The 26,479-nt window shown below is 37.0% G+C and overlaps 2 protein-coding genes across 2 annotated transcripts; both read right to left on the minus strand.

Moving 5' to 3' along the window:
- Positions 1–1,376: 1,376 nt before the first annotated feature.
- Positions 1,377–15,103, minus strand: LOC110165581 (ADP-ribosyl cyclase/cyclic ADP-ribose hydrolase 1-like). Its single transcript, XM_020930780.2, has 8 exons — positions 14,823–15,103; positions 12,845–12,971; positions 12,078–12,213; positions 8,295–8,377; positions 4,984–5,057; positions 4,785–4,871; positions 4,609–4,692; positions 1,377–1,670 (listed from the first exon to the last, which is right to left on the minus strand). Exons 1-8 carry the CDS (start codon positions 15,014–15,016, stop codon positions 1,616–1,618), a joined length of 840 nt encoding a protein of 279 aa, XP_020786439.2. The 5' UTR covers positions 15,017–15,103; the 3' UTR covers positions 1,377–1,615.
- Positions 15,104–16,703: 1,600 nt separating this feature from the next.
- On the minus strand, positions 16,704–26,479 carry LOC110165536 (ADP-ribosyl cyclase/cyclic ADP-ribose hydrolase 1-like). The gene is made up of 9 exons (XM_020930735.1): positions 26,452–26,479; positions 26,243–26,363; positions 24,458–24,584; positions 23,175–23,310; positions 22,663–22,745; positions 18,630–18,703; positions 18,464–18,556; positions 18,296–18,382; positions 16,704–16,791 (listed from the first exon to the last, which is right to left on the minus strand). Exons 1-9 carry the CDS (start codon positions 26,477–26,479, stop codon positions 16,704–16,706), a joined length of 837 nt encoding a protein of 278 aa, XP_020786394.1.

Here is a 26,479-nt window from a genome sequence, read left to right on the forward strand (position 1 = left end):
GTTACTTACTTTAAAATTGTAATGCATTATTTATTACTTGTTACTGTCATTTCAAAGTAATTTGTTACATTACAATATTACTGCATTTAAAATAAAAAAAATAACTGCGAAGATGCTGAACTTTTGCGTCATACATGGGCTGAACCACGACTAAACCAGGTCTAAACCAGGACTATACCAGAGCTGAACCAGGACTAAACTAGGTCTAAACCAGGTCTAAACCAGAACTGAACCAGGTCTAAACCAGGACTAAACCAAGTCTAAATCAGTGTGTCTACAAAGCGCGATTGGGCGCCAGTTGTGATTAGCCTTGTGGTGCGCAGAGCTCTGTGCTGGTCCTTTTGCCCGCGGTCACCCGACAGTCTACATGGGTGCACTTCCAGCATTTCATCGCTGCTGATATCGTGGTGATTTTTGTATGAAGAAAAACAAAAAACCCACCACTTCAATCCAGGTTAAAAAAGCATTGTAACGCTTTACTGACATTTGTACCAAGTAAAATATTACATTTTTCCCCCTGTAATGCCTTACATTACTGCTTTAGAGCAAAAAATCAATGCTTTACAGTAATTCGTTATTTTTATAATGCGTTACGCCCAACACTGTTCATTGAGGATGCTCACTTAACAAGCTCATTTTAACTTTTAATAATGGAGTGCACCCCCCACCCCCTACCATGTTTGCTTTGCCTTTTTAAACAAGTTTAAATATAGTTAACACTGCGTAATGAATCATATGGAACATTCTTTCAATCTTGAAAGTGGGGCAGAAATCTTTGGGGGAGCCATTGTAGTGCCCCCACAAGCCTTTCCCTGGCACCGCCCCTGTTTTCCTCAATTATAGATTGACCTACACTCTTCACAGTTTTGTAGAAAATGTGTTTGCTATTAAGAAAGCGTTGGTTGACTTCATTTTTGGGGACTTCTCTGTGTTCAAAACAAAAGCTAACATCTGGTGCAGTCCTGGTGTCTCAAGGCATGACGTTGCTTTCCGTCATTGCAAAACTCAAAGCCCTTTTCGTTTGTGGTTTGACCGAGGGGCCTTTTTCATAACACACTCACACCTGTGCAGGCACCGAAAGGGTTACAATGTCACCCACAGGTTAAAGATACATTACTGTTAGCTGTGACAAAGCACCCACTGAAATATAGGAAAATGAAGAGGCGCTCCCATGCTATGCCATTTGTCACATGCAAATACTTCCTACGTCCATTAGAGATTTTGGTGATCTCATCATTTTTGACTTATTCTGGTAATCGAAGTTTCAAGTGAGAAAAAGTGAAAGTGAAACATTATTAGCTACAAGGGAAATGTAATCTGATTTAGCTATAGATGAAAAATGGAAGTATCTTAAACTTTTCACAGAATCACACAACTTGGAAATCTATACATCTTTATTAAAATCTTTACATGACATTTAGAACATTGGCCATTCAATCATAGCAGCTACACAGTTAAAAGTTAAAAATGTTTCCCCATTTCACCCACAATATAAAAATGCATAATTCATACAGTTAAAATGAGTCATGAAAACAGTTAACCAAAACATTTGACCAAAAAAAAAACAACTATAAACTGTAAAGTAGTACAATTTGGTAGACTATGGTTGGCCACTTCACCAACAGGATCCACATGTCTTTGACTGTGAGGCACATTCTTGTATTTGTGATCTGCAACAAAAAGAAACGTAACATCAAATATGAATGAATGTACAAAAGATTACTGATAGCTCATGATCAAATGGAGTAAGGCATTATGGTAACTTTTGGTCACCATTGTGATTGTGTCCTTGGGCAAGACACTTTACCCACCTTGCCTCTGTATGAATGTAGTATAACAATAATACACATGAACATAAAGCACTTTACTATTCTGGTGAAGTAGACCAGTAACCAAATAAGGGTATTTTTTCAGCTTATCAAAACATTTTGGTTTCTCAAAATATAAAATAGGCTAAAGGATGAATTACTTAGAAGTACGTAATAGGAGTGTAACAATATTCAAATCTCATGATACGATATTGTCACGGTATGAACCTCACGGTAAGATATTTACTGCGATATCGTGGGAAAGCTCATGATATGGTGGGGAGGCTCACAACAGCTTAGGGTTATAACAATATCCAAATCTCTCTGTGCGATATTTTCAGGATATACATCGCACGGTATGATATTTATTGTGATATTTTGTGGAGGCTAAACAGCTAAAACTGTTAATATGCTACTTTTTCCTCTTAAAATACCTGGACAAGACTTAATCCAAAAAACTAAGACTTAAAAGTGCTTAGAACTGTTATTTCTTTATGTAGTATACACTTAAATGCAACAAAGGATCATGGTCTATGTAGTTCCCTCTGTCTTTTTTAGCTATTGCTGCACCATAACTCTTAACTTAAGCAAAGAGACTTGTAATTCAATATATTGTGATGGTCCATGATATTATTGTGAGAACTCTGAAGATACGATATCACAATATTTCAGTTATTGTTACATCCCTAGTATGTAATGTTGCAACTTGACACTGCAGCATTACCGTACATACCTTGTGTATTTTAACATTGCAAGTTGTTAAATCTGAATATTGATTCAAGTCTGTTTTACCCCAGATACATTGTAAAAGCAGTTCTGAGACTCCACAAGAGACAGCTGTGCCTTGTTGTTGCTGTCTGCATCTAATTATAAACTGAGAATCAGGAAGTGCACTGTTAGCATGCAAATCTTTGTAAGTATTACAGTGCCATTACAGTAAAGTGAGGAAAAAGTCTGGGCTGCCAAAAACATGTTTTTTAATGCACATGTTTTTTAATGTTGATTTCAGACCTCTATGTTGTTCACTGTCAAGACTGGATTACCACCTAATTTCTAATTCTAGTTTGTCACCACACAACATCATCACGCCATTGCAAACATGAGCACCTCTAGAGCAAAACAGGAAATTTGACATTGTGCCTCAGGGCTTAAACAAAGTACAGACGGACATTCTCATGTTTTAGAATTTCAGCAAAGTTTTGAGTGAAAGATCACAAACAGACAAGGAAACTCCTTCCAATAAATTTGCAGAACACTATTATTTTGTTTATTTTGCTATTTAACCTTAAGAAGTCCTATTAATATTCAGAATTTGTTTTACAGGAGGTCTAGGCCGCAGATAGAAGTATGAGATTGTCGCCCTCTGCTGGCGACAGAGTATTTTATTAATATTACTCTAATACTACTAGACTACTCATTTCTCTAATACAGTTAATGTCATTTCAAGAGAGACCTTACACACAACACTTTTTTGTTTTGTTTGTTTTTAGTCAGTTTGCTCACTCAACATATAAGCTTTCATGTGGAACCAAAATTGTCCAATCTGCACCAAAATGTTTTTTTGTTGAATCAGATTGCCCCTATAGCTTTATATGGGAGATATAATAAGGATCAGCCTTTAAAGTAGTCTCGCCTACGTACACCACACTTTATACAATCTTGTGCTAACAATATTTTCACAAAATGTACAGAAGGATTTGTTGATGTTTAATTCCAAGGCAAAAAATGTTTAACATTAGAATAATTTTCAAGATTTTGCTTTCTCAAATACTAAATTAAATATCAGAAATTCACTCTGGAAATCTTTTTTGTGTCCCAAATATGATGCAATATGAGCATTTTAATCCATGTATTGTTCGTTCATTTGATTTTCACAATAAAACCAAAAATAAGAAAATGAAAAAACAACAATTTTCTCTCCAAAACCAAAATGAAAAAACAGATGATTTGTTTTTTCAGTTTTCAATTTTGTGTATAAATGAATAATGGCAAAAAAACAGACAATGTCTGTTTCCTGTTTCTGTGATACCGGACTTTTGAACTGTATATGGACTGAACCAAGACTGAACCAGGACTAAACCCATCTCAGTCCTAGTCTCAGTCCCATTCTGGTCCTGGTCCTAGTCCCGGTTTCAATCCTGGTCTCAGTCCCGGTCTGGTCCCAATCTGGTCCCGGTCTCAGTTCTGATACCTGACAGTGTACGAGGGTGCATCTCCCAGTCTGTCCCGATACTCAGTCCCGGTTCAGCCCTGGTTCAGTCCTGGTTCAGTCCTGGTTTAATCCTGGTTCAGTCCTGGTTTAGTGACCTGATGTACTCCTGTTTTAGTCCTGGTTCAGTCCTGGTTCAGTCCTGTTTTAGTCCTGGTTCAGTCCGGTATCGCAGTTTAAGTCACGGAAACGGGAAACCGTTTTTTTCCCCGTTTTTTCCCTTATTCATTTAAACACAAAATCAAAAACTGAAAAAATTTATCATTATCCGTTTTTTTTCTTGTTTTGTGTTTTTTTGGGGGGTTTTGGAGACAAATAGTGAAGAAAATAGTTGTTTTATTGTTTATTGTTTATTGTCTTATTTTTGGTTTTATTTTGAAAAACTAATGAACGAATGATACACGGATTCATTTTCACACATCAAATCCCTTATTTTGTATGAAACCATTACATGATCAAAAAAGGAGTTTCAAATTGATATCTCTAAATGTAACAGTTTTTCACCTACAGCGTCTCTCCTTAAAATTTGAATTTCTAATTCCACCAAACACTACATCATGGACCATATGAACTGACAGAAGCTTTACTCACTCTGGCACCTCCTTGCAGCTGTAAGCAATGCCCTTATCTAACACCTTCTGCAAGTCCTTTAAAGATTGGCTGGAACAGTTTGATCTGAAAAAAAGAAAAAGAAAAACACACACAACTTTGTCATCATTCAAGTACAAGTACTAATTTTGTGTATTAGTACTGAAAATTAAACTTACACTTTTTTCTCCTGCGTGACCAGAACTACATTGAGACTGTTCATGATGACGGGGTTAAAATTCTTCATCTCAATGCTCGCAAATATACTGAAATAAACAAACCAACAAACAAACAAATGAAAATAGTTAGTCTGTCATTTACTAATCAACCTCAGAGTGTGTTTGGTCATGTAATGTTAAAGCTGAGGTGTTTACGTACCTGGCTGGATGGAAAGGAGTCGCGATAGATCCGTTTAGCATAACAGAGACATTGCCGCAGGCCACTTCTGCATACTGTGAACAGAGGGAATACAAAAACACGATGAATCCCAGCTCTGTATTGATATTCTGCAGTGGCACTATGCTGGGAGGGGATCTATATGTGTCTCTATGGTGAATGTTCAGCACTTACCATGGTGAAACTATGCACAGTCAAAGGACGTTTTAAAATACTCAGAAAACTCAATCCGTACAGTGAATTAAGAGACATTACAGTTAAAACTCAGTGAGATTCTCAGCCCTGAATTAGCTGCTTTTGAAAACACACCATGACAGAGAATCAAATGACTGGGACAGTGTCAGAGAGTTGGTGATTCTTAGTAAAAATATGTTCTTAATTGGATGAGAGAAGGTGACCTGTGAGTAGTTTTTTTAAATCTGTTATCACTAGAGAAAATGCTGCATAAAATGAATTGATTATATGTTACTAGAGCAGGGTATCGTTAAGAAGTTGCCGATTTGATACATATCTCGATACAGTGCACTTTCAGATCGATACAATATATTTTAAATTGATTTGATATGGTTCAGTAAAAAATAATGGCTAATGGCTGGCTGTGATACTAAAAGTCTTTCTTAAACCATGCCTTGTGCAAAATTAATATGAAACACAAACATTTTAATCATCAAAACAGTGAAAATGTCAAATGTGTTCCATAAACGAGTTTCCTTCCACTAAACAAGCAACAAAACTGTAGTGCTGTAACTAAATAATTGAGTAAAACATACTAAAAAATACTCCTGGTGATATATATCGATACAGCAGCCCTCGATATTGATACTGTATCATGACATTAAACGATACGATATATCAATATTTCGATATTTTTGCACACCCCTATATGTTACAGTCAAACCAGGTACACGCCATTTAACTTCAACAATCCTTTTCTCAATTTTTTTTTTCTTAATTCACTGATAAACTTCCAATATGATGTGTTTTGTTTCATTCACACGTGTTTGAGTAACCCTTTCTAATTAGTCTGTGTACATCTCCAAAGCTCAAAATGCTGTTTCACTTCATGATATCACCTGTCGACCTTCTACCTTTTGTTCAGCAGATTGGCATTTCCAGGGCTGAAATTATACAAATAATTTAAATGAAGGTGTATGGAGCTTAAGAACTGTGGAGCACTTCCTGTATTATAATTACAAAGTGGAACAGAGTGTTTTCGAGAGAAGAACTCAGCCTAAATATGCAAAGTTTGTGTGTTAAACGTGTGAATGAAACAAAACACAACTCAAGGTATGTTTACGATGAGGAAATATTATAATATAAATCAAAAATAGCATAATATAGGTCATTTTTCTTTCTTTCTTTATTGTAGTTTGAAATGCAAAATATATCCAGAATATTTCAGTAATAATTAGTTTACTTTACTCAGACACTATCCAAAAGACAATCTGAAAACAAATCTTTGCATCTGGTGTCAACAAAAAGAACCAAGAATTTTAACACAACTCTTTATGTCTCAAAAATATGCCTTGAAGGACACACACAATGCACACACATTTTTCATATATTACCCGAGGCCAAATTTGAGTTTTTTGTTTTTGTTTTTTTGCTGTAGTTTCCCCAGTTGTAAGTAGAGTATGTGATAATGATAGGTGAGATCAGATGGCATTCCAAACATGAGCATCTCATCTAAAGCATTTCTTCCACACAACAGGAAATCTGACTCTGTGCCTCAGGGCTTAAAGAGAGTACACACTAACATTCTCTTGTGTCAGAATTTTTGCACAAAGTTTTGAGAGAAAGACCACAAACATTTTACAGATTCAGTCAACCATACTCTATATTTTTATGACATTTCATAAAGAGTTCCCACAATGTGTTCCTCAAACTTTAAATGCACTTTTGTACATTTTAAATAAAGGATAAGACAAGGAAACACCTTCTCACAACTTGCAGGACTCTATTCTTTAGTTTAATTTAAACTTTAACCGTAGAAGTCCCATTAAAATTAAGAATTTGTTCTACAGGAAATCTAAATGTAAAAAATGTTGAGTTTGTCGCCCTCTGCTGGCAACATGCAACAGAGCTTTTGATAACCACTTTTATATATTAGATTACATGTGACAGATTAGGCTACTCGTTTCTAGCCAGGCTAGGGCCACCTAGTGCCTCCACTCAATTTAATTTCTCTCCAGCAATTAGGTCAGGAATCAAAATACACTAGACGGTTCCGAAAACCCCCAGAAGTGTGAGTTCGGGCACCAGCCAATCAGCGAAGAGCCATACATTCTGTGTTGTCAAGGATTCCCAAGATTGAGGATTTAAAGACGGAACAAAGAGAATGTTTTGTGAATTTTATCAAGGGGGAAAGACGTTATTAACCTTCTTCCTAAAGGATTTGGGAAAAGCTTAATATACCAGTTAGCCTCATTGGCGGTGCATTACATACGTGATGACCAAATAGCAGTGATTGGTTGAATGATAAATTGAGCCAACAAATTCTAAGCAGCATATGCACACATGAGTTGCACTAAGTTAATTCCGTAACTGTTACATTGCAACCATAACGCTAACATTAATGACTCAGAGCGGTGAAACATGGCTATCTTAATCTATCTATCTGTCTATCTATGTAACGAGCTGAGTCTTCCACACCCGCCCCAAGTCCACCCTGTCACACTTCTCCAGACTGAGGAGGGCGTTTTTATTAGGCCTATCATTTGATAAGATGCATTTAGAACCATTTCAATAGAATGAATGTAAAATGCATTTGTTCAAAATATCAATAATGCATAGCCAGTATCATATTTACTCTTGTGTATTTCTGTTTGTCTTAAAAGCATTTAATAGTAACACTAGTGTGCAGTTAGCAGGTTGTTGTTAGCGGTGGTGTAATGAAAAAAAAAAAAAACACAATCAAAACAAAAATCTATACAAATTTTGATCAAATATATACAAAAAATCAGGTACAGGACTTTTAACTTTCTAGGACCAGGGCACGACAGAGTAAATTGGTATTGCATTTTAGGCAAAAATAATAATAAATAAAACTACATGTGTGGTCAAAATGACCCCTGAAGTGAAGTTACACGCAGATTTCCAAAGAATCCAGCAGCTCTGTGATGAGTGGGCTGCTGTAGACTCAGGAGGTATTTCCATGGAAACACACAAAGCCTCATTGAACAGCCTGGAACAGTGACTTTGGCTTTTCTCTTGGCTGTGATAAACTTTTCTTAAACTCATATGGCTGTTTTGAATCCCACAAAACTCTAGATGTTAAAGAAAAGTAAACTTACTGAAGCTGAAGCCTTGTTCCAAAAAGAGCGCACCGTATTATTGACGCAGCTTGTCCATCCCGGACAGTCAGAGGTGAAGGTGTCTGCAACAGAACACAGTAGTCTCCAAGTTAGACCTGTTAAACCTGTTCCACTTGGCTCCATCACAATATGAAATGTTGAAGTGAAATATATTATTACAGAAAATTTTACAATAAATGATAATACTGAGAACCACATTATTCAAAATCACTCTAAAACTTGATAATCCAAGCAAATCGTTTCCTAAATGAACAATATTGTAAATAATCTGAGCAATTAAACAATATGTAGCCTGTGAGCTACAATCATAGCTGAACCTGGGTTGCCAGCGTCTTAACCTGCGTGTAGAGGACACATCATTCTCAGAACATGTCTCATGTGAAGCTCACTCACTGAGCTCAGGCTGCACTAGCAGCAATAGGCTCGATTCACACTTATGACACAACCTTATGACACAAACCAGGAAGAAAGATGCTATAGCAAATTCTGGTGTAGTTCCCAACACTGGACTCGCTGACTGACTGTGATAAAACCCACTGAAGTAAATGTGATCAGTGGTAAAATGAAGACTGTATACATATTTGCTGTTTGGGATCATCTTGTATTTGGCGCCTCATCTCTTCTAATCACATGAACCCAGTGCACTCAGAGTTGTGTGTCAGTGGGGAAATGATGAAAACTGAGGTATGGTTGTAATTGTTGAGTAGCTGAACATAACGGAGCACTAAAATGACATGTAGATGAAGAAAACTGGGTCATTTTCTCAGTTTTCCTAGAAGAGAGCCCGCTGGAAGTTGTAATCGCATCTTTCTAAACGTCTTCCTGTTTGTGATATAAGGATGAATACAGCCTATTATTGTTTGGCTGCAGGTGCTGAGGTGCAAATTTTTGGTGCTTGGACACATTTTCCATTGATGGCAAATGTATGTCCCATACATGTATCATGTAGATTTATGACATTTCAAACATTCATTCTGCATACCCTCCCTAGAAGTAGTAATCTTGTATGTCTAATGACAATGAGTTCTAGATATGTCAAGTATTCAAACTTCTACAAAACAAGTAGCAAAGTACCACATTGCTCTACTAAATAAACATCTATATAAAGTCTAATTCTATTGGTTTGTCTATAATTTCAGTTGCAATTTAAGGGCCAGTCTGTATGTAGTAGTAGTCAAAACTGCCAGAAGTTGAGCAATGTGGTCATTTAGCATAATGACACTACTTTTTTTGTAAACCAGTCAGTAAGTCAGTCTGATAAGTTAGAATGACGAGTGGAACCTTCACGATTCTTAAATATGAATCAAAGGTTGTGTGTGGCTTGATACTGAATTTATTATCTGTTAATCATTTAAACATTCTTGACAAGAATACAGATCAAGGTTGTGGTTTTGTTGAATTCCAACAAAACAACAACCTTGATCTGTATTCTTGTCAAGACAACAAAATAACAACCTGACAACACACACTTTTTCACTGTTTTCAAAAATGAAAGTAAGCATTGACCTTGGTACCGTCGTTTATTATGACTAGTTCAGATGCTTTCTTCTCATATCACTCTGCAGTCCTTAAACCACTATTTCCTTTGTGAAGCGCAACTTTCATTTGCTTTCACTTTAGTTAGCATATTACAACTGATGGATTATTAGGAAACTAGGCAGGAAAGAGGCCAGTCACATAGTGTGAGCTGATGCTGTCAGGCAGAAAGTATAGGGTGTCAAGCTGATTCAAACATTCTTTTGTGACATTAGCTATCAATCTGCTAAACTCTGAGAGCACAGTTGAAAAATAAAGTAGATTATAGACAAATGACATGCAGGCACCTCTTGCATAAAGGCTTAGAGAATGTGCAATCAAAACTGCACATAGACTTAGAAAATGTGCAATTATTAATGGAACATGGGACTTTGAAATGCAAGCCTGTATGGAGTGACTTAAAGTTCCCCTGGTGGTGTATTACTCGTGGTGATTCTTAGTCTCTTATTAATGTTCAATGGTGGATGTTGCTTATGTTGCTGTGGTGTCTTTTCTTTGTGCTAAAGCATGTGACCCCCTGTACTAAGACACATTTCTTCCATGGGAGACAATAAAGTTATCTCTTATCTTAAGTTAACATGTAGCTACATCAGACATAGGTCAGTTTACCATTGTTTATACTTAATTTGATCTTTTGCTCTCCTCAGGCTTCAGTAGGCTTCAGTTATATTGTCAGTAGCCAACACTACAGTACTACAGTAATCCTTTCCGTAATCTTTGCATCAGTTGGGTCCAAACTTTTTTCATCAAGGGCCACATATCTAAACACAGACGAAGCAGAGGGCTGATCGAGGGCCGTAGACTGATGCTCAGTACAGTGAATAACTGAAATATGTGCATGTTTAACACGTTAGAATGAGCCATCAGTCTTTATCCACGCTAAAATCCTCTTAAATACTAGCTTTATCAAGGTAGATTTTCAAAATCTTGCAGTAAAAAGTAAAATTTTAATTGATGCAAGGTAATTTGGGCCAGTTCACCTGGAAGCCGGAGGACCAATAGTCAGGGCCATAGTTTGGACATTCTTGCTTTACATGTATAAAATTGGAGTTGGGCACATTTGCATCCAGCAGTTTTGAAAAGTGGGTCCTGATTTGAAATTTTCACTTATTAGTTACAAGTCAGGGGTCTGTTTTTAAATGTTCCTGAGGGCCAATACACACCAACGTTGTAAAACCTGGTCCACAAATATAAATGTTGTATTTGTTGGAGAAAAAAAAATCAATGAACCATTCATTTGACAGCCTTTGAAAACAAGTGATGGTGCAAACACATTTCTTTCTGTCTCTACTGTATTTACTGTATACCACTCTTACTCTTCCTCTCTATCTTTTCATTTTTAGTACTCCACAGACACTCCCCTCTTTTCTACTTCTCCTCCCTTTTATCATTTGTTATAATGAATAGAAAGTGGCACTGCAGTTTAAAAATATCCAATAGCTGCCAGCATGCCTTGCTCTACAATGTGAACCAAGATTTGACAAACAAGCTGGAATGAGCTGTGTGCACATGATGTGGTCACAGGTCACTGTCAGTTTATGAGATGTACAGATAGTAAAGACAAGGTTAAGGAAAACTGTAGTCTGAACCTGGAACTTCTAAAATCAAGCCAATCTTTACCAACAAACTTGTTTTCTATTACAGGTTTTACATTACGCAAAACTGACTCCTGAGCTTTAGGCCATGTTATAATGTTACCTTCTCAAAAACAGACCTGGAGTTGTCTTTTGTTTCATTCACACGTTTGAGTAACTCTCTGTTCCACCTTGTGATGTCATGTAGTGGTAGTTTTCAAGTTAACAGCTATCTTGTACCTTTTTGCTCAGTAAATTGGCAATTCCAGAGCTGAAATTATCCAAATGATTCTAGTGAAGATGTATGTTTGAGTTTAAAACACAGTTGAGAAGAACTCATCCTAAATATGCAGGGTTTGTGTGTTTAACATGTGTAAATGAAACAAAACACAACTCCAGATTTGCTTCTAATGAGGAAACAACATTACAGCATAGATCAGAAAACTGTGTAATATGGGCCTTTTAAGTATGATAGAATTTTCAATAAACATGCCCAATACTTTTTCCCATCATTTTAATCATAAAATATGACATAGTAAATCTATGGACATCTGATGTCATTTCTTAGCATATGTGGATAACTTGTTACCTTCATCTGGTGAGAATTGCATGCTACCTGAGAAAAGTGCACCCATTACAGTGTTTTTCTCACCTTTGCTGCCCTCTTTGCCGCACCAGGTCAACCCGTCCAGAAGCGATCCCAAAAACGTGTCTTCGATGGTGATAAAGCACTCTCTCTTTGAGGTGAAATCATGGACCACATTTTTAGTTTTGCTCCAGAACATCATCTGAAAAATTAGGCCAACTGAAAGGTTATTGAAAGCTTCATTTAAAACCTTGCATATAATAATGCAAAAAATTCTCATTAGTGTGCACCTATATTATGAGTTCAAGGTCTTTTGTTTCAACTTGGCTCCTTTTGGCCCCAGGACGCCCAAAACCCCATTTCTGAACCAAGCCTCAGATGGAATTTTGTGACTGAGTCAAAAGCGTGACTATAGTCAAAGACAGTGTGTCACAGTAATGAAGACTGGATCAAAAAGTTGTGAATTGTTCCAAATGTTTTGCATTTTGGGGGGGCTAAAAGAGAGGCATGGTCAAAATCAGACTTAGCAAAAAATAACCATAGACTTTGAACTGTTTGTGGCAGATTACTATACTTTAACCGTTTATCCTTTTTGTAAAATATAGCCAGAGTAACGTGAATTTAAAGCAGCATCAATAAATTGTGAGATGTTCACTGCCCTAATTCTATTTCAGTTCAATCACTTGTTATTTATGGATACACAGTCTTGTAATATTTTGTGAAATGTTTGCTCATTTCTGTTTTTTTGACCCCGTTCTGGTAAAATGCAGGTAAATTCTCTGGTCAGGCTGCATGTGTGAATGGGGCTCTAGAGACAGGTAGCTGGTGTTTACCCTGTTGCAGGCAGGTTTGAAAGGAGTAGCGTCCATTAAAGCTTGGTAGGAGTCTGGAGGCACCATGCAGGGATCTTTGCCAACGTAGGCTTGTTCGAAAGCATTCCATGTCCGTTCACAGTCATATCTGCAAAAAAGAAAAAATAAAGTTGTGTTATTTAACTTTTTTGGCTGCAGGGTCCACAACCTCATTGTCTCCATGGAGTTATTATCGATCTGTCTGTAATATTCTCCACAGTTTGGCATTAAACGTACTTATTGACACAAGCAGGTGGTGCCATCATTCCAAGCAACAGATCAGATCAGTGGAGAGGCAAGCACACTCAAAGTATTGTACATTTTTTAACACTAAAACACCAGAAGGATAATTTAGAAGTGATACTGGTTTACATGATGAACAGAGGTGGGAACAAGTTGTTGTTTTGCAAGGCTCAAGTAAGTCTCAAGTCTTTGACCTCAAGTCCAAGTCAAGTCCCAAGTCAAAGACAGGAAAGTCCAAGTTGAAAATCGAGTCACTGGCCCCTAATTCCAAGTCAAGTCCAAGTCAAGTCCAAGTCAAATCCAAGTCATCTGCTTTGAGCTTCAAGCCATTTCAAGTCTTTAAACCAAAGTACCAAATATAGCTTTGTTTTTTGCAATTTATATGACTTTTAAGATAAACTATAAAAAGTAACTGTATATTTCTATATGAGTATTTATATAAAAGTTGTAGAAATGCAAATTTTTCCTTTTTAAATGTCTTGACAAGATCTTAGTGTGAATCATTATGGTCAGAATAGAAAGAGTAAGATTTAAAAGTTTTGTTTCATTCAGATATGTTCAAGTAACCCATTATTAGTCTGTCTACATCTCCATAGCTCAAAATGCTCCTCAGTCCTAATTTTAGTGAAGGTGCATGGGGTTTAAAAACACAGTGGAGCACTTCCTGTATTACCACATGACATCACAAGGTTGAATAGTGTTTTCCATTTGGGAGAAGAACTAAAGTAACGACTAACAGAGCCTAAATATGCATGATTTGTGTTAAACATGTGTGAATGAATAAACAGAACTCGAGGTGTGTTTTTGATGAGGACCACCCACATCCACCCATATTTTGAGTTAAACCATAGACCCTTTGTATATTCAATAAGATCTTTAATTAGTCTGACATAGCTAAAGAATAAAATGAAAACTAACCAAACCCTGCGTAAGTGCCCTCATATTTACCTGCCCAATACATGTAAACTTCACCATTGTTGTATTACAGCTGTATCTGCTAGTTTCGAGTTTTCGAGTAACCGAGAAACTCACTTAACCGCACAGCATTGCTACCTCTGATTGGACAAAGCAGTGATTCCATTGATTCTCCCATTTTGTTTGGCCAAAATCACAATTATAGGCCTAATGCATATCTGGCACAGTCTTCAGCCACAAGAGCCAGACTTAATTTCTACTCAGGCTGGATTACTTTTTATTTTTAAAGATCCTATATTACACAAAATGGATTCTTGTGAGCTTTTGAGCTTTAAGTCATATTATAATGTTGTTGTTACTTAATCAAAACCATACTTGGAGTTGTATACATCGTCAGCTCTGATTGGACAAAGACAAAACAAAACTATGCACATTGATTTTTTTACTTTTACTTACAACTTTGGCAGCAGTGCTTGTAACTGAATACATTTTAAGCATATAACTGTAGGCCTACTTTTACTTGAGTACACATTTGCAGTAGCCTACTCCACTAATATTGCTTCTACATTTTTAGGGTAACCATGTGGGTTCCTCTAATTGCAAATAAGGCATGTGAAAATTTTGTATCCCATTTCGTGCAGAATGAGTCATTCAAGAGTGTATGGACATTTGAGAGATTTGACACTTAAGATAAGTTATAGGTATGCAGGGTAACAAAACCTTAAAAACACTGACCCATATCCACAAATAGAACCTATAAAAGAGCTATTTTGAGAGACAGCAACAAGCTTTACGCACTCACCCTCCTTCGTACGCTTTGCATCGAGACGTAAAGACGGCTTTAAATGCCTCATGCTCGGACGTTCTCCTCAGAGCTAGCGCCAAAACTACAATAACCACGATCACTAAAATAACCACAATTATCCCAAAAATGATCCTAATGATAGGTCGAACTCTCCTCTTCCTTAGCTTTGGTCTTTGTCCTTCCTCCTCCATTGATAAAAACGCTACTGTAAGCCTGTGCGCGTTATCCGGGTGTGCAGGTGCAGTGGAGTTGGAATTGTTTTGCTGTACCCTGACCGGTGTTCCCGTCGCTTCTGGATATTTATTTACAAGAACCAGCGCAGTATGTCCGAGCGCACCGCCTCTGTACCAATCAGGAACGCGCAATACGCAAGCTTTACGCACGGGCCAATACGGTATAACTGTTCGCTTTTTAGGCTTTTACTTTGGAACTTGAACATATCTTTACAAAAGAGGAAAAATCAATGACTATTTAAGTATAAATGCAAACACACGTAGAGTATTTGTATTAAAGTATACTGTTAAAAATGTACTTATAGAGTCAAAAGTAGAAGTATTTCGCGCATATTTTGAGGTCTTAGCTTCAAATGCAGAGATTTTGATCAAACTTATAAAAATACTTTTACATTTCCATCTTGTTCAAAAATGTTGTGTAGAAGGTACAGATGCATGCTTTCAAATGTACTTAAGAAAAAGTAAAACGTATCCCCTTTAAAATCTACTTAAGCAAAGTATACACACCTAAAATGTATACTTACAGTATTTTACTACTTAGTTACATTCCATCACTGAATATTAGCTAATGAAGTGGAAAAGTAGACAAAATTATAAGCTTCAGCTTACTGTATTTACCTTATTTTGTGTTATTTGCTTGAATGGCCTAAAACAGAAACTGGGCGAGCCTGTTATTGTTACGCAAATGTTGTATTTAATCAAAATCAACGCATTCTAAAGCTAAGTAGCCTATTTAAACGAGGTTAAATGTAGTCATAGTAAGAATTTAAATAGTTTTTTTTTTTTTATAGTAGATTCTAGGAAAATGGCATAAAATTTACTGGTTAACAAAATATACTCTATGCTTTGCTCAAATTTTCTGTGTGTGTGTGCATGAAAAGATCAGAAAATTCAAAAAGAAAAAAATCTGAAGATTCCGTATTATAGCTTTTCTGCGCTCCAAAATAGTTGTACCTTTAGTCAACATTATTGTTTGGTATGTGGAGATTTGCAGTGTCCTTTGCTATACTACTTTTCTCAAATAACTCATTTTCTGAATTGGATAAAAATGGTTCAGACAGCTGTCATCTGAAGAAAAAAGGCCACTGCATTTTAAGTAGTTTCAAAATAGTGCATCATTTAGATTTTTTCCACTGTATTTTGGTCTATAAATGAACACTTGATGCTTTCAGCAAATCATTTGTACTCCCACATCTTTATACCATATCCTCATCAAAAACATGTATGAAGTGGTTTTATATGTCATCCATGCATGTTTGAGGAATCTAGCGATCTCTCCCAAGCCCTATACAAATGCTTCTCATAGTTAGTGGTGCAAGAGCATGATACAACACACTACAACTTCACAAACCTGATGTGGAGATGTGCGATGTGCAGTGAAACTTATTATTTTCATACATTTTAAGACAATAAAGTTATGTGTAACCCCATAGAAGTATAATGCCCCCTCTGTGTGTTTATGTTGTTAAGACTAAGGTTTAGGTTTATGAGGTTTAGACTAAGAGGCAATGCTGCAGGTTCAACTCTTACACGCCTATATGTCCCTGAGCAAGTCACCTCAGCAGTTTGTCCAGTTTTATTCAAACAATGTGACAAAAATGTAAAGAGTGTAAGCAATAAAACAGGTTACAAGAACACAAAAATGTTAATTGAGGTGTGTGAATAGTGTGCTTTTCAGCTTTGTCACTCTGCATGAATCCTGGCTCTGAATGCATTGAAGCATCATCAGCATCCTGCAGGGGTGAACAAAAAAAAATCTGTATTATTTTTCAGAAAATAACACGCTCTACAAGAACTTTAAAGGCACACTGCGTAACCTTTCTGGTGGAAGGAACGGTATATCTGCTGCTTGCATCTATAGAGATGTTATTGCTTTGTTGTTATGTTTTGCAGCATGGCATTGAAAATGTCAACCAAAAATACCTTGAAAGACATGATTTTTTACTGTGAGCAGGGTCGCTTCTCCACAGATCTGATCTGATGGAGCTGCATGGTTGTCTCTATGGAGCTGGGGTTTGAAAGCCGTACTGTGGAACATTTTGGACACAATTCACACAAAAGTCATGGATTCCAACCAGAAAAGTTGTAGTGCAGCTTTCCTCATCACAAACATACCTGGAGTTGTTTTGTTTCATTTGCACATGTTTAACACACAAATCCTGCGTATTTAGGTTCTTCCTTAGAAAGGAAACTGTGGTAATACCGGAAGTGCTCCACTGTGTTTTTAAACTCTATACACTGTCACTAGGATCAGTTGAGACCAGGAATTGACAATCTGTACTGAACAAAATCTTAAATGTAACTTGCGATGGAAATGTATATTGTGGAAAAAATTCTCTCCATCAGTCTTTGTGTAAATCACATTCATTTACACAAAGACTGATTTCTACCTGAAACCAGACCAGTCATTAACATGTGTAAAGGCTCTGGAGATACAACTGTCCCCACCCCACAGGAAAGGCTGTGTTGTCTTACCTGTCCTCAAACATTAAATTGAGTTGTGAAACAAAAGTTACTCTGCTATGTAAGTAAATTCCTGTATAAATACTCAGAGCTCAGATGCTCTGGGGGAAGATAGAGAGAAGGGTGACTGGAGAGAAGAGACAGAAGGGGCAGTTGGTCTCTGACAGGTCACGCCTAGGCCTTGTCCATATCTGCATTGACAAGAATAAACCTTCTTCTGTATTACAAAAACTCACCAGGCTTTGCAAATTGATTCATTTTTTATCACCAAAAAAGATATATAATTTTTTCCACAACAAGCTGTTATTTGAAAACTACCACTACATGACATCACAAGAAGTATTCTGAGTACTGGAGCTGTATATAGACTAATGAATCAGGATCACTCAAACATGTGCAAAAGAACAAAACACAACTCCAAGTATGTTTTTGAGGAGGTAATAAGATTATAACATGGCTTAAAGCTCAGAAGAATCTATTGTAAATAAAGTAAAGTTAATCTGACATATACAGCCAGATTCAAGATTCAGACTTTGCATTATCTTTTAAATTTTTGGAGTATAGATTGAAAAAATAAATGTTATACATATATATTATATATATATATATTTTCAGATTATATCATGACTTGAATAATCACAATTGAAACAGGAACACAGAATGAGACTAGGACTTGACCGATCCTGAACACTTCCAGGATGAAACATAACCTACATCATACGTAACCACATCTAATAATCCTGGGACTACTTTTTTATCAGTAATAAAATGTACTGGTCATTGTCCGTGCACGTCCACCGGAACCCCCTCGTCTGGAGAATCTGAATCAACTCCACGACAGATCCTTGGCTACACGACTCTCTGCAGACATTAAGTCAAAATATTAGTTTCTTTATATATCTAACAATGTAGTGTGTGAATATGTTTACAATTCCAACTCACATCTGGGGTCCCATGAGGCTGGCTACCACATGTATATTGACATAATGGACCCTTTGTGGGCTGAGGCTATCCAGTTCAACACTTCCAAACATACTGTGAAATGGCCCAAAGCTGTTCTTGAAAGATGATATTCAAAAGACATTATCTGTATTGTTTGTGGTTATACCTCGTTCTGTTGAAAGCGACACCAATGGATCCGTTCAGAAGTACGGTGACGTTGCCGCAAGCCATTTCTGCGAACTAAAAATCAATAAGGTCAGATAAGATTCTAATTTAAAGGGTCCATATTATGCTATTTTCTGATAAATGTTATTATGTTGTTTCCTCATCACAAACATACTTGGAGTGTTGTTTTGTTTCATTCACACATATTTAATACACATACACAAATGGTTAATACACAGAATCATTTTGATCAGTTCAGACCTGGAATTACAGATTTCTACTAATTAAAAGGTAAAAGGTAGTTGTGCAGTTGAAAACTCCCGCTTCATGACATCACAAGGTGGAACAGAGCATTTTGAGCCTTGTAGATATAGACAGCCTACTGTAATTTCCAGCCTATAATCTGCTACTTTTTTCTCACACTTTGAACTGTAATATATGGATGGATTATTTGTTTGGCACGTTGTCCATTCATATTTATGGTGTATGGTTTGGCAACACAGTGAATACACGTGCAGCCTGAGTGCAGAAAAAGGCGCTGTCTGCGCGGTTAACATGAAGTTGCAATATTAACACTGCTGACAGCACTAAAACAGTTTATCGACGTATGATAAAAGAAGTTATGATGCTAAATGAACATTATTGAGGGAGACACATCTTAATGATCCATATACGTTAAATGCAGGTGAGCGTGTAAATGACGAGAAGAAACGTCTCAAACTTCAGTAGCCGGACATCCACTCATACCTGATCAATACAACTAGCCCCGCCCCCTGAGAGCCTGAAATCTGCTGAAATCCTAAGAGATACAGACTGGACAGTGGCTCTTTTTGCCGGAGACATGCGCATTAGAATGCAGGGAGGGACGGGGTGACGTGCCGAGGAAGATGCTCATTTGATTCTGTTTTGAACAGTTATTTAGCGCTTCATACACACACCCAACTCATGGAAAACACACAAAGAAATGCAGATGATACAGCTTTTAAGTAAAAGGCAATTGATGTGGCTGTGAAAGAAGGAAACAGAGCTGCTGGTGAGCTTGGCATAGCGTGACAAACTGACTCAATGCAAAAAGATGACAAAAGCTTCCAGAGGCGAAAGCAGACAGTCCAAACTTGAAAAACGTTCTTGAAGACGTAGACACCTGCAGCTTATATTTAGATGTGGCCAATACATGTAAAAAAAAAAAAAAAAAATAAATTCTTTTAAAATTTTGTTGATGATGATATTCAGGTGCACTTAATAGTCTGGAATTATGGTAATAATAAAGGTGTGAATGAAACTGTGTGAATGAAACAAAACAAAACTCCAGATATGTTTTTGATGAAATAACAACATTCTTATGACTAAAAGCTCACAAGAGTCAATTTTGTCTAATATAGAACCGTTAGGCAGACATTTTTTATAGGGAGACACTACAGGCATACACATTTTAGTTTTTTTGCTGTGAAGGCTACTGTACCTTCTGGTGGAGCTCAAGGTTTTGTTAGAATGTATGAATTTGTGATACCTACCATATATCATGTCTATTTTCATATTCTAGTGTTATTGAAACTTTGCAGCTCATGTCATCAATGATCCCTGGGAGTGTGACGCTAACTGTAAGCACTGCTCTATCTGTGTCTTGTAAGACTTTAATCTGAGCTTTATTATATTTTAACACCATCTGAAGAGAAAGAGCAGGTTTAAATGGAACTACAACTTTCTTGAGTTTTGAGACTATCTTAAAACATACAATTTTTGCATATATGTTGTACAGCAACCCAGTGTTTACCCATATGCTAATAATCACATATATAAAGACTTCTTGCTGAACTGGATGCTGTGGGCAGGATGTGGTTTGATTTGCCCTTCCTCAAACTGACGGGCGCAGGTGCAAACACAGATGAAAAGTGCAATAGTGTCTGTGTACAGTGGTGTAGAAAAGTGGGTGAGTGGGTGAAAGGTTCTGTGATGTAAAGCACTTTGAGTGCTTTAAAGGTGGAAAAGTGCTGTATAAAAATGTGACTATTTACCATTTACTAATATATTAATAATGATGCACTATGTAGCTTTTTTGGTACAAATCCAGCACCTGATTTTGTCATCTTAGATATGCCAGGGAGATTATTTTTTGTGGAATGTATCACAGTACAGTTGCATTAAAGGGACAGTCTGGAATTTTGGACATGTTGAATTTTGGAGAGTGTTGGAGACATGTGGAGACACTTTTTTAAACATTCCATCCAGTCCTTGTATTTGCAGAGGTCGCTGGTGCTAGGCTAGTGCATGTCAATGGTCATAGTTAGCCTGCCACTAAAAACACTTACTCACTCCACAAAACACCCGAAGCAAAATAATTATAACTCCAGACTGTCGATGTGAATGTCTGTGTCAATAGAATCATTTTAGAAGTCAAACCAACCTTGCATTTGAAGGATTTTTGTCTGAGCAGCAGCAGCGATTTGTACTTCCTGATACAAATCTTGGCAGCAGTGGACTGATATCACCTAGCACCTTCAGCTGCTGCTGAGAAAATAGTCCCTCAACATGCAACGATTCATGCGATCCAAGGTTAATTTTATTTCAAACATTATTCTATGAATATAGACATTTACATCAACAGTCTGGTGTAATAATTGTTTTGCTTCGGGTGCTTTGTGGAGTGGGTAAGATTGTTTTTAGTGGCAGGCTAACTATGGCCATTGACATGCACTAGCCTAGCACCAGTGACCTCTGCAAATGGATGGATAAAAATAGTGTCTCCACATGTCTCCAACACTCTGGCTCACTAGGAAATGAGGTCCTATGTCCAAAATTTTTAACTGTCCGTTTAAACTCATTTATGATATAATTCTAGGTGTATTTATTATTATTATTATTATTATTATTATTATTATTATTATTATTATTATTATTATTATTATTATTATTTATATTTGTTTTTTACAGTACAACAATACCTTAAAAATACACATTCTACTGTTAAGTAGGGCCACCTCTCCACAAATCGCAGTTGTAAATTGGCATGGTGTTTGTCTCCATGGAAATAGATGAATAGGTTTAATATCATACTGTGAAAAATTTCAAGCAAAGCAAAAACATCTTACACAGTGCACCTTTAATGTTTAATGAAACAATATGCAGTTGAGGACATATACTGACCAGCACTTGTTTTGCTTTGTCTAAGAGGTAGGGACCTTGGGCACCTGGGCTCTTCTGTGGAACATATGATGCATCTCCAAAAATACAGACTTTGGTTATTCATAGTTGATGTTTGGACACCATCTTTAAAGGTGCATTGTGTAACTTTTATGGTGGAGGGTCCTTCTTGAAGGTGTTTTTGCTTTATCTGGAATGTTTCACAGTATGGTATTAAACCTTTCTAACTTCAGGGAGACCAAACCAGACCAAGTTACAGGTGAGATCTGTAGAGAGGCGACCCCGCTCACAGTCAGAACACCTGTTTTTCTAATTGTAAGTGTTTTTGAGATATAAAATCACCTGTAATTTACTAAATATAAGGTAGAGCTGTTTAACGTCATACTGTGGAACATTCCAAGCAGAGTAATGATGTATCCACAGAAACAAGCAAGTGACGGACCCCCAACCAAAAAGTTACAAGGGGAATAAATTCCAAAAACATGACCTTTGATTCCAAGAGAGGTGATTGGGGCTCGCATATAACTGTGGTGATACCTACACAGGGCCTGCAAATTTCAGCAAGACCCTAACTATTCTTAAAACTCAGTAAATGTGAACAGTGAAATATGAATTTTTAGGCAATTTATTTTACTCAGTTACTAAATAAGATATCCAAACCTCTCCTCATAAATGTTTTTGCCTCCACAACAAGATGATGCAACAAATTCAAACCTGGCTCCATCCATTTTGAGATTCATGTGTCCCAAAAACGTTGAGATAAAAGATTTTTAATAAATTTCTTCTAATATTTATGTAGGTAAAGTACAGAAGAAGTTTCAAATTGGCATCTCCAAATTTTTCCTATTCACCTGCAGTGTCTCCTTCTTTTTTTTTTTTTTTTTGTGCCTTACATTCTGTGAAGCCAGTAACCAAAGGGAGTAGACAGGGTGATTTTGGCAAGACGACCACTCTGGACATGCTCCGAAGTCGAAATCTGGGTCAAAGACACAGCTGTGAGTTACCCTGGAGACTGTAGTTCAGGACTATTCAACTACGTTTTCTTGAGAGACCAGAGGGGGCCAAATACGATCCCAGGTTTAAACTAATACTAAACCAGGACCAAACCATGAGATATTATATTTTGTAATATTTGATCGATAGGCTCGGGTCTTCAGTTGAAAGAAAAGCTATAGGTTGGAGATTTCGGTTACATTCTCCCAGGTGACGGAAAAAAGTTTAGATCGATATATTTACTGCAGTGTTTTTTTTTATGAGGAGGTAACAACATTATAATGTGACTTAAAGCTCTCAAGAGTCAATTTTGCATTGCATTTAGCTATTTGAGATCATTCCCTTTTATCAAACTTATTTTGTTTTCAGTGTGCTTTATTTTGTGGCTGCACAGAGAGGCCTCCTGACTCACCCGTGTCCTCGTGTTGCCTGCACCACATGAGGTCATTGAACATGTATCCCACCAGCGTGTCCTCCAGAGTCCAGAGATGTGGTAAAACTGCGGCGTAGCTGTGCACAAGAGCCCGGGTTTTACTCCACAACAGAGACTGCAACGCACACGTCAACACACAAGTTTCAGCATTTTTAATATTGCTGCATTTGATATAAGAGAACCATGTTGGACACTCAATGATGGACTGACGAAAGGGAGGCTGCCTACAAGCGCCATCTGACCTAACAAATCACTCACAAATCACATTCGTTCACGGTGGGTTTTCATGCTTCTTAAGGACATTACATTGACTAGCATTCATTTCATGGAAACTGATAATCTTAACCATGGTCGCTACTTGTCTAACTCTAACCTAACCTTAACCCAGGGGTGTCAAACTCAAATTCACAGAGGGGCAAAATTAAAAACGGACTAAGTATTGATTGAAAAATCTCAGCAACATGTGCATGTTTTCTCTTCTTTCGAGATATGTAATGTTAAACCTTCTCTTATGAGAATAAATGTTTAATAATAGATTTGCTTAAACATTGAATCTAGAACAAGCATAATATAAAAATAATAACAACATTTTAAATAAGTAATGTCTCTATAGTTTATCTGTAGCCGGTGGGCCATCTCTAATACATATTTGATATGATCTCGCAGATAATATCAAATATGCCAAATTTGGCCCCCAGGCCTGAGTCTAACATGTCTGCCTTAACCAAACTTTACCTTAACTTAACCCTAACCTAACTTTCACCTAACCCTAACTTAACTTTAACCTGACTTTAACCTAAACTTAACCTAACCTGACCTTAAAACTAACCTTGCCTAATTTAACCTTAAACCTAACTTTAATCTAACTTTAATTTTACTTTAACCAAACCTTAACCTAACCTTAACCTAGCCTTAATCTAACTTTAAACTAATTTTAATATAACCCTAATCTAACTTTAACCTAACTTTAACCTAACCTTAACCTAACCTAACTTTAACATTAAAGGATGCCATTATGGGGACCTGATTTCAACCTCATAAAAGAAAAGTAGGCCAACACTGATTGATCATGTATATGGATTTCATTCAAGACAAATGAATGGATCACGACCATTTGACCAAAACAGAACACTGTCACAGGAATGAGATCACGATTTAGATTTTTTTTCCACCATGTTGCCTCAAGCTAACATTAGTCCAGCTGGCTATAGCGTTCATCGTCCAGCTTTGGCCAGAGCCCCTTGATCTGATGTTTATCTTACTGTATCACAGGGCCAGTTTTGGGTCATCAGGTGAAACATCTTATGATAGTCCTCCACCGTCACGTTACAAGATGGTTGACGGAGAATCATGGTCTCGAAGTGCCACCAGATGTCTTTACAGTCATACCTGCATCGAAAGCATTACTGGTAACATACGTCAATAAATATAGGAAGACTTTCTTTCTTGTATCAACTCTCAATTCAAATGCACTCTCTCTCCTCTTTGTTATCTTGTCAGTTCAGCTACGTGAAGCAACCCTACTCCACACCATCACTACCACAGCAGAAGAACCACCAGCCTCCTCAACCTGTCCATCTCCTCTTCATCACCACAGTAATATCTTCCCTTATAAATCGTATAATATTTTATCAATGATGTCTTAATTTTACGTTAAAATGCTGTTTCCTCATCAAAATCATACCTGGAGTTGTGTTTAGTTTACACTTATTTATACATGTTTATTTATACTTATTTATACATTTATACAAACACTGTTCCACCTCGTGATGTCATGTGGCAAAACAAGAAATGCTGTAATATGTTTTTAAACTCCATACGCTGTTACTAGAATCATGTGGATAATTTCAGCCCTGGAACTGCCAAGGGTAGCTGTTAACTTGAAAACTATATTACTATATGACATCGGAAGGTGGAACAGAGCATTTTAAGCTTTGGAAATGTTGACAGAATAATAAAAAAAGAGTGAATGAAACAAAACACAATTTCATTTCTCTCCAGTGACTAGGTCAGGAATCAGAATACACTAGACGGTTTGCAAAAACCCTCGGAAGTTGTAGACCGTGCACTGGCCAATCAGTGAAGAGCTGTGAAGCCATGAAACTCAAACTCAGGTGCCTGTCTGAGTCCCTTTTGTGGTACAGCACAACAGTAAACAAAGCGGTCGAGATGGATGTAGACGAAGACATACATTCTGTGTTGGCAATGATTCCCAAGATCGAGGATTTAAAGCTGGAACAATGAGAAAGTTTGGTGAATTTTATCAAGGGGAAAGACATTATTGCCCTTCTTCCTAGGGGGTTTGGCGCAAATAGCAGTGATCGGTTAAATAAAAAAGTACCCACCTACTGTCGAGCGAACAAATCCTAATGCTGCGAGGTCAGCCGGTTTCACTTTGTGGACAAAACACAGCTTCAAGTATGTTTTTGAAGAGGTAACAGTATTATAGCATGACTTAAAGATCACAAGAGTCAATTTTGACCTTTAAACGTAGGATTGGATATACAACACAGAATACAATACAGGGAACCACCCAGTTGTCGGGTTACATTCATTGACTGGAAGAAGAATACTGGCTTGAAATTTTGGTAACTTTTTGGCACAAATTCAAGATAAACTCAAAAACTAGCTTGCTATTCATATTAAAATATTAGGTAATAATTTCATGTTCAAACTTGATTTCTAAGGAAGACTGACTTGATGACTTGATACTCAGTACGTTTACTAATCTACTTATTCTGATACTGCTCAAGATCATTCTAAAGGTATTCAGGAAAGGTTAATTTCTGTCCTGTGAATGTGACTTTTTTCGTACCGATACCTGCTCAAATGAGTATCTGAAACAAAACACGACTCCAGGTATGTTTTGAGGAGGTAATATTACAACATGGCTTAAAGCTCACAAGAGTCCTTTTTACGTAACCTTTGAGAGACTTGCTCCACCAGTTCTGATCGTTATCTACTTTTTTATTTGTTTTTCAGGCATCTCAAACGTTCTCAAACTGAACATTGCAACTGCTTACATTGAATTTTCTTTTTTTTTTTACCTTGTCCCTGGGTTAAGAGTCATATAATCGTAACATCGCCCGATCACAATGTCTCTAATGTTGGGAGTTGTTCCAAGTTGTTCTCCCAGTGGACAAAAGCAAAGCAGGATCACTATAAAGCCTTTAGAAAAACATGCAAACATCCATGACGGTTATTAGATTCTGAAAGAGCTGCACAATATTACCTAAGAAAAGAACTGCATACTCACAATTCATCACACGGAACACGGCCTGCAT

The sequence above is a fragment of the Boleophthalmus pectinirostris genome, unplaced genomic scaffold (assembly GCF_026225935.1).
Source record: "Boleophthalmus pectinirostris isolate CB_2022bp ecotype Guang Dong unplaced genomic scaffold, ASM2622593v1 HiC_scaffold_15, whole genome shotgun sequence".
Lineage (NCBI taxonomy): Eukaryota > Metazoa > Chordata > Actinopteri > Gobiiformes > Gobiidae > Boleophthalmus > Boleophthalmus pectinirostris.

Coding starts and splice junctions, on each gene's coding strand:
- LOC110165536 (XM_020930735.1), bottom strand. CDS start 26,479: ATGCAGGCCGTGTTCCGTGTGATGAATT. Junction 23,311..24,457: donor AAAACTGGCCCTGTGATACA/GTAAGATAAACA, acceptor TGTGCGTTGCAG/TCTCTGTTGTGGAGTAAAAC. Junction 16,792..18,295: donor ACGTGCACGGACAATGACCA/GTACATTTTATT, acceptor TCACCCCTGCAG/GATGCTGATGATGCTTCAAT.
- LOC110165581 (XM_020930780.2), bottom strand. CDS start 15,016: ATGGAGGAGGAAGGACAAAGACCAAAGCTAAGGAAGAGGAGAGTTCGA. Junction 4,872..4,983: donor ACTCCTTTCCATCCAGCCAG/GTACGTAAACAC, acceptor TGTTTATTTCAG/TATATTTGCGAGCATTGAGA. Junction 1,671..4,608: donor AGCTGCAAGGAGGTGCCAGA/GTGAGTAAAGCT, acceptor TTTTTGTTGCAG/ATCACAAATACAAGAATGTG.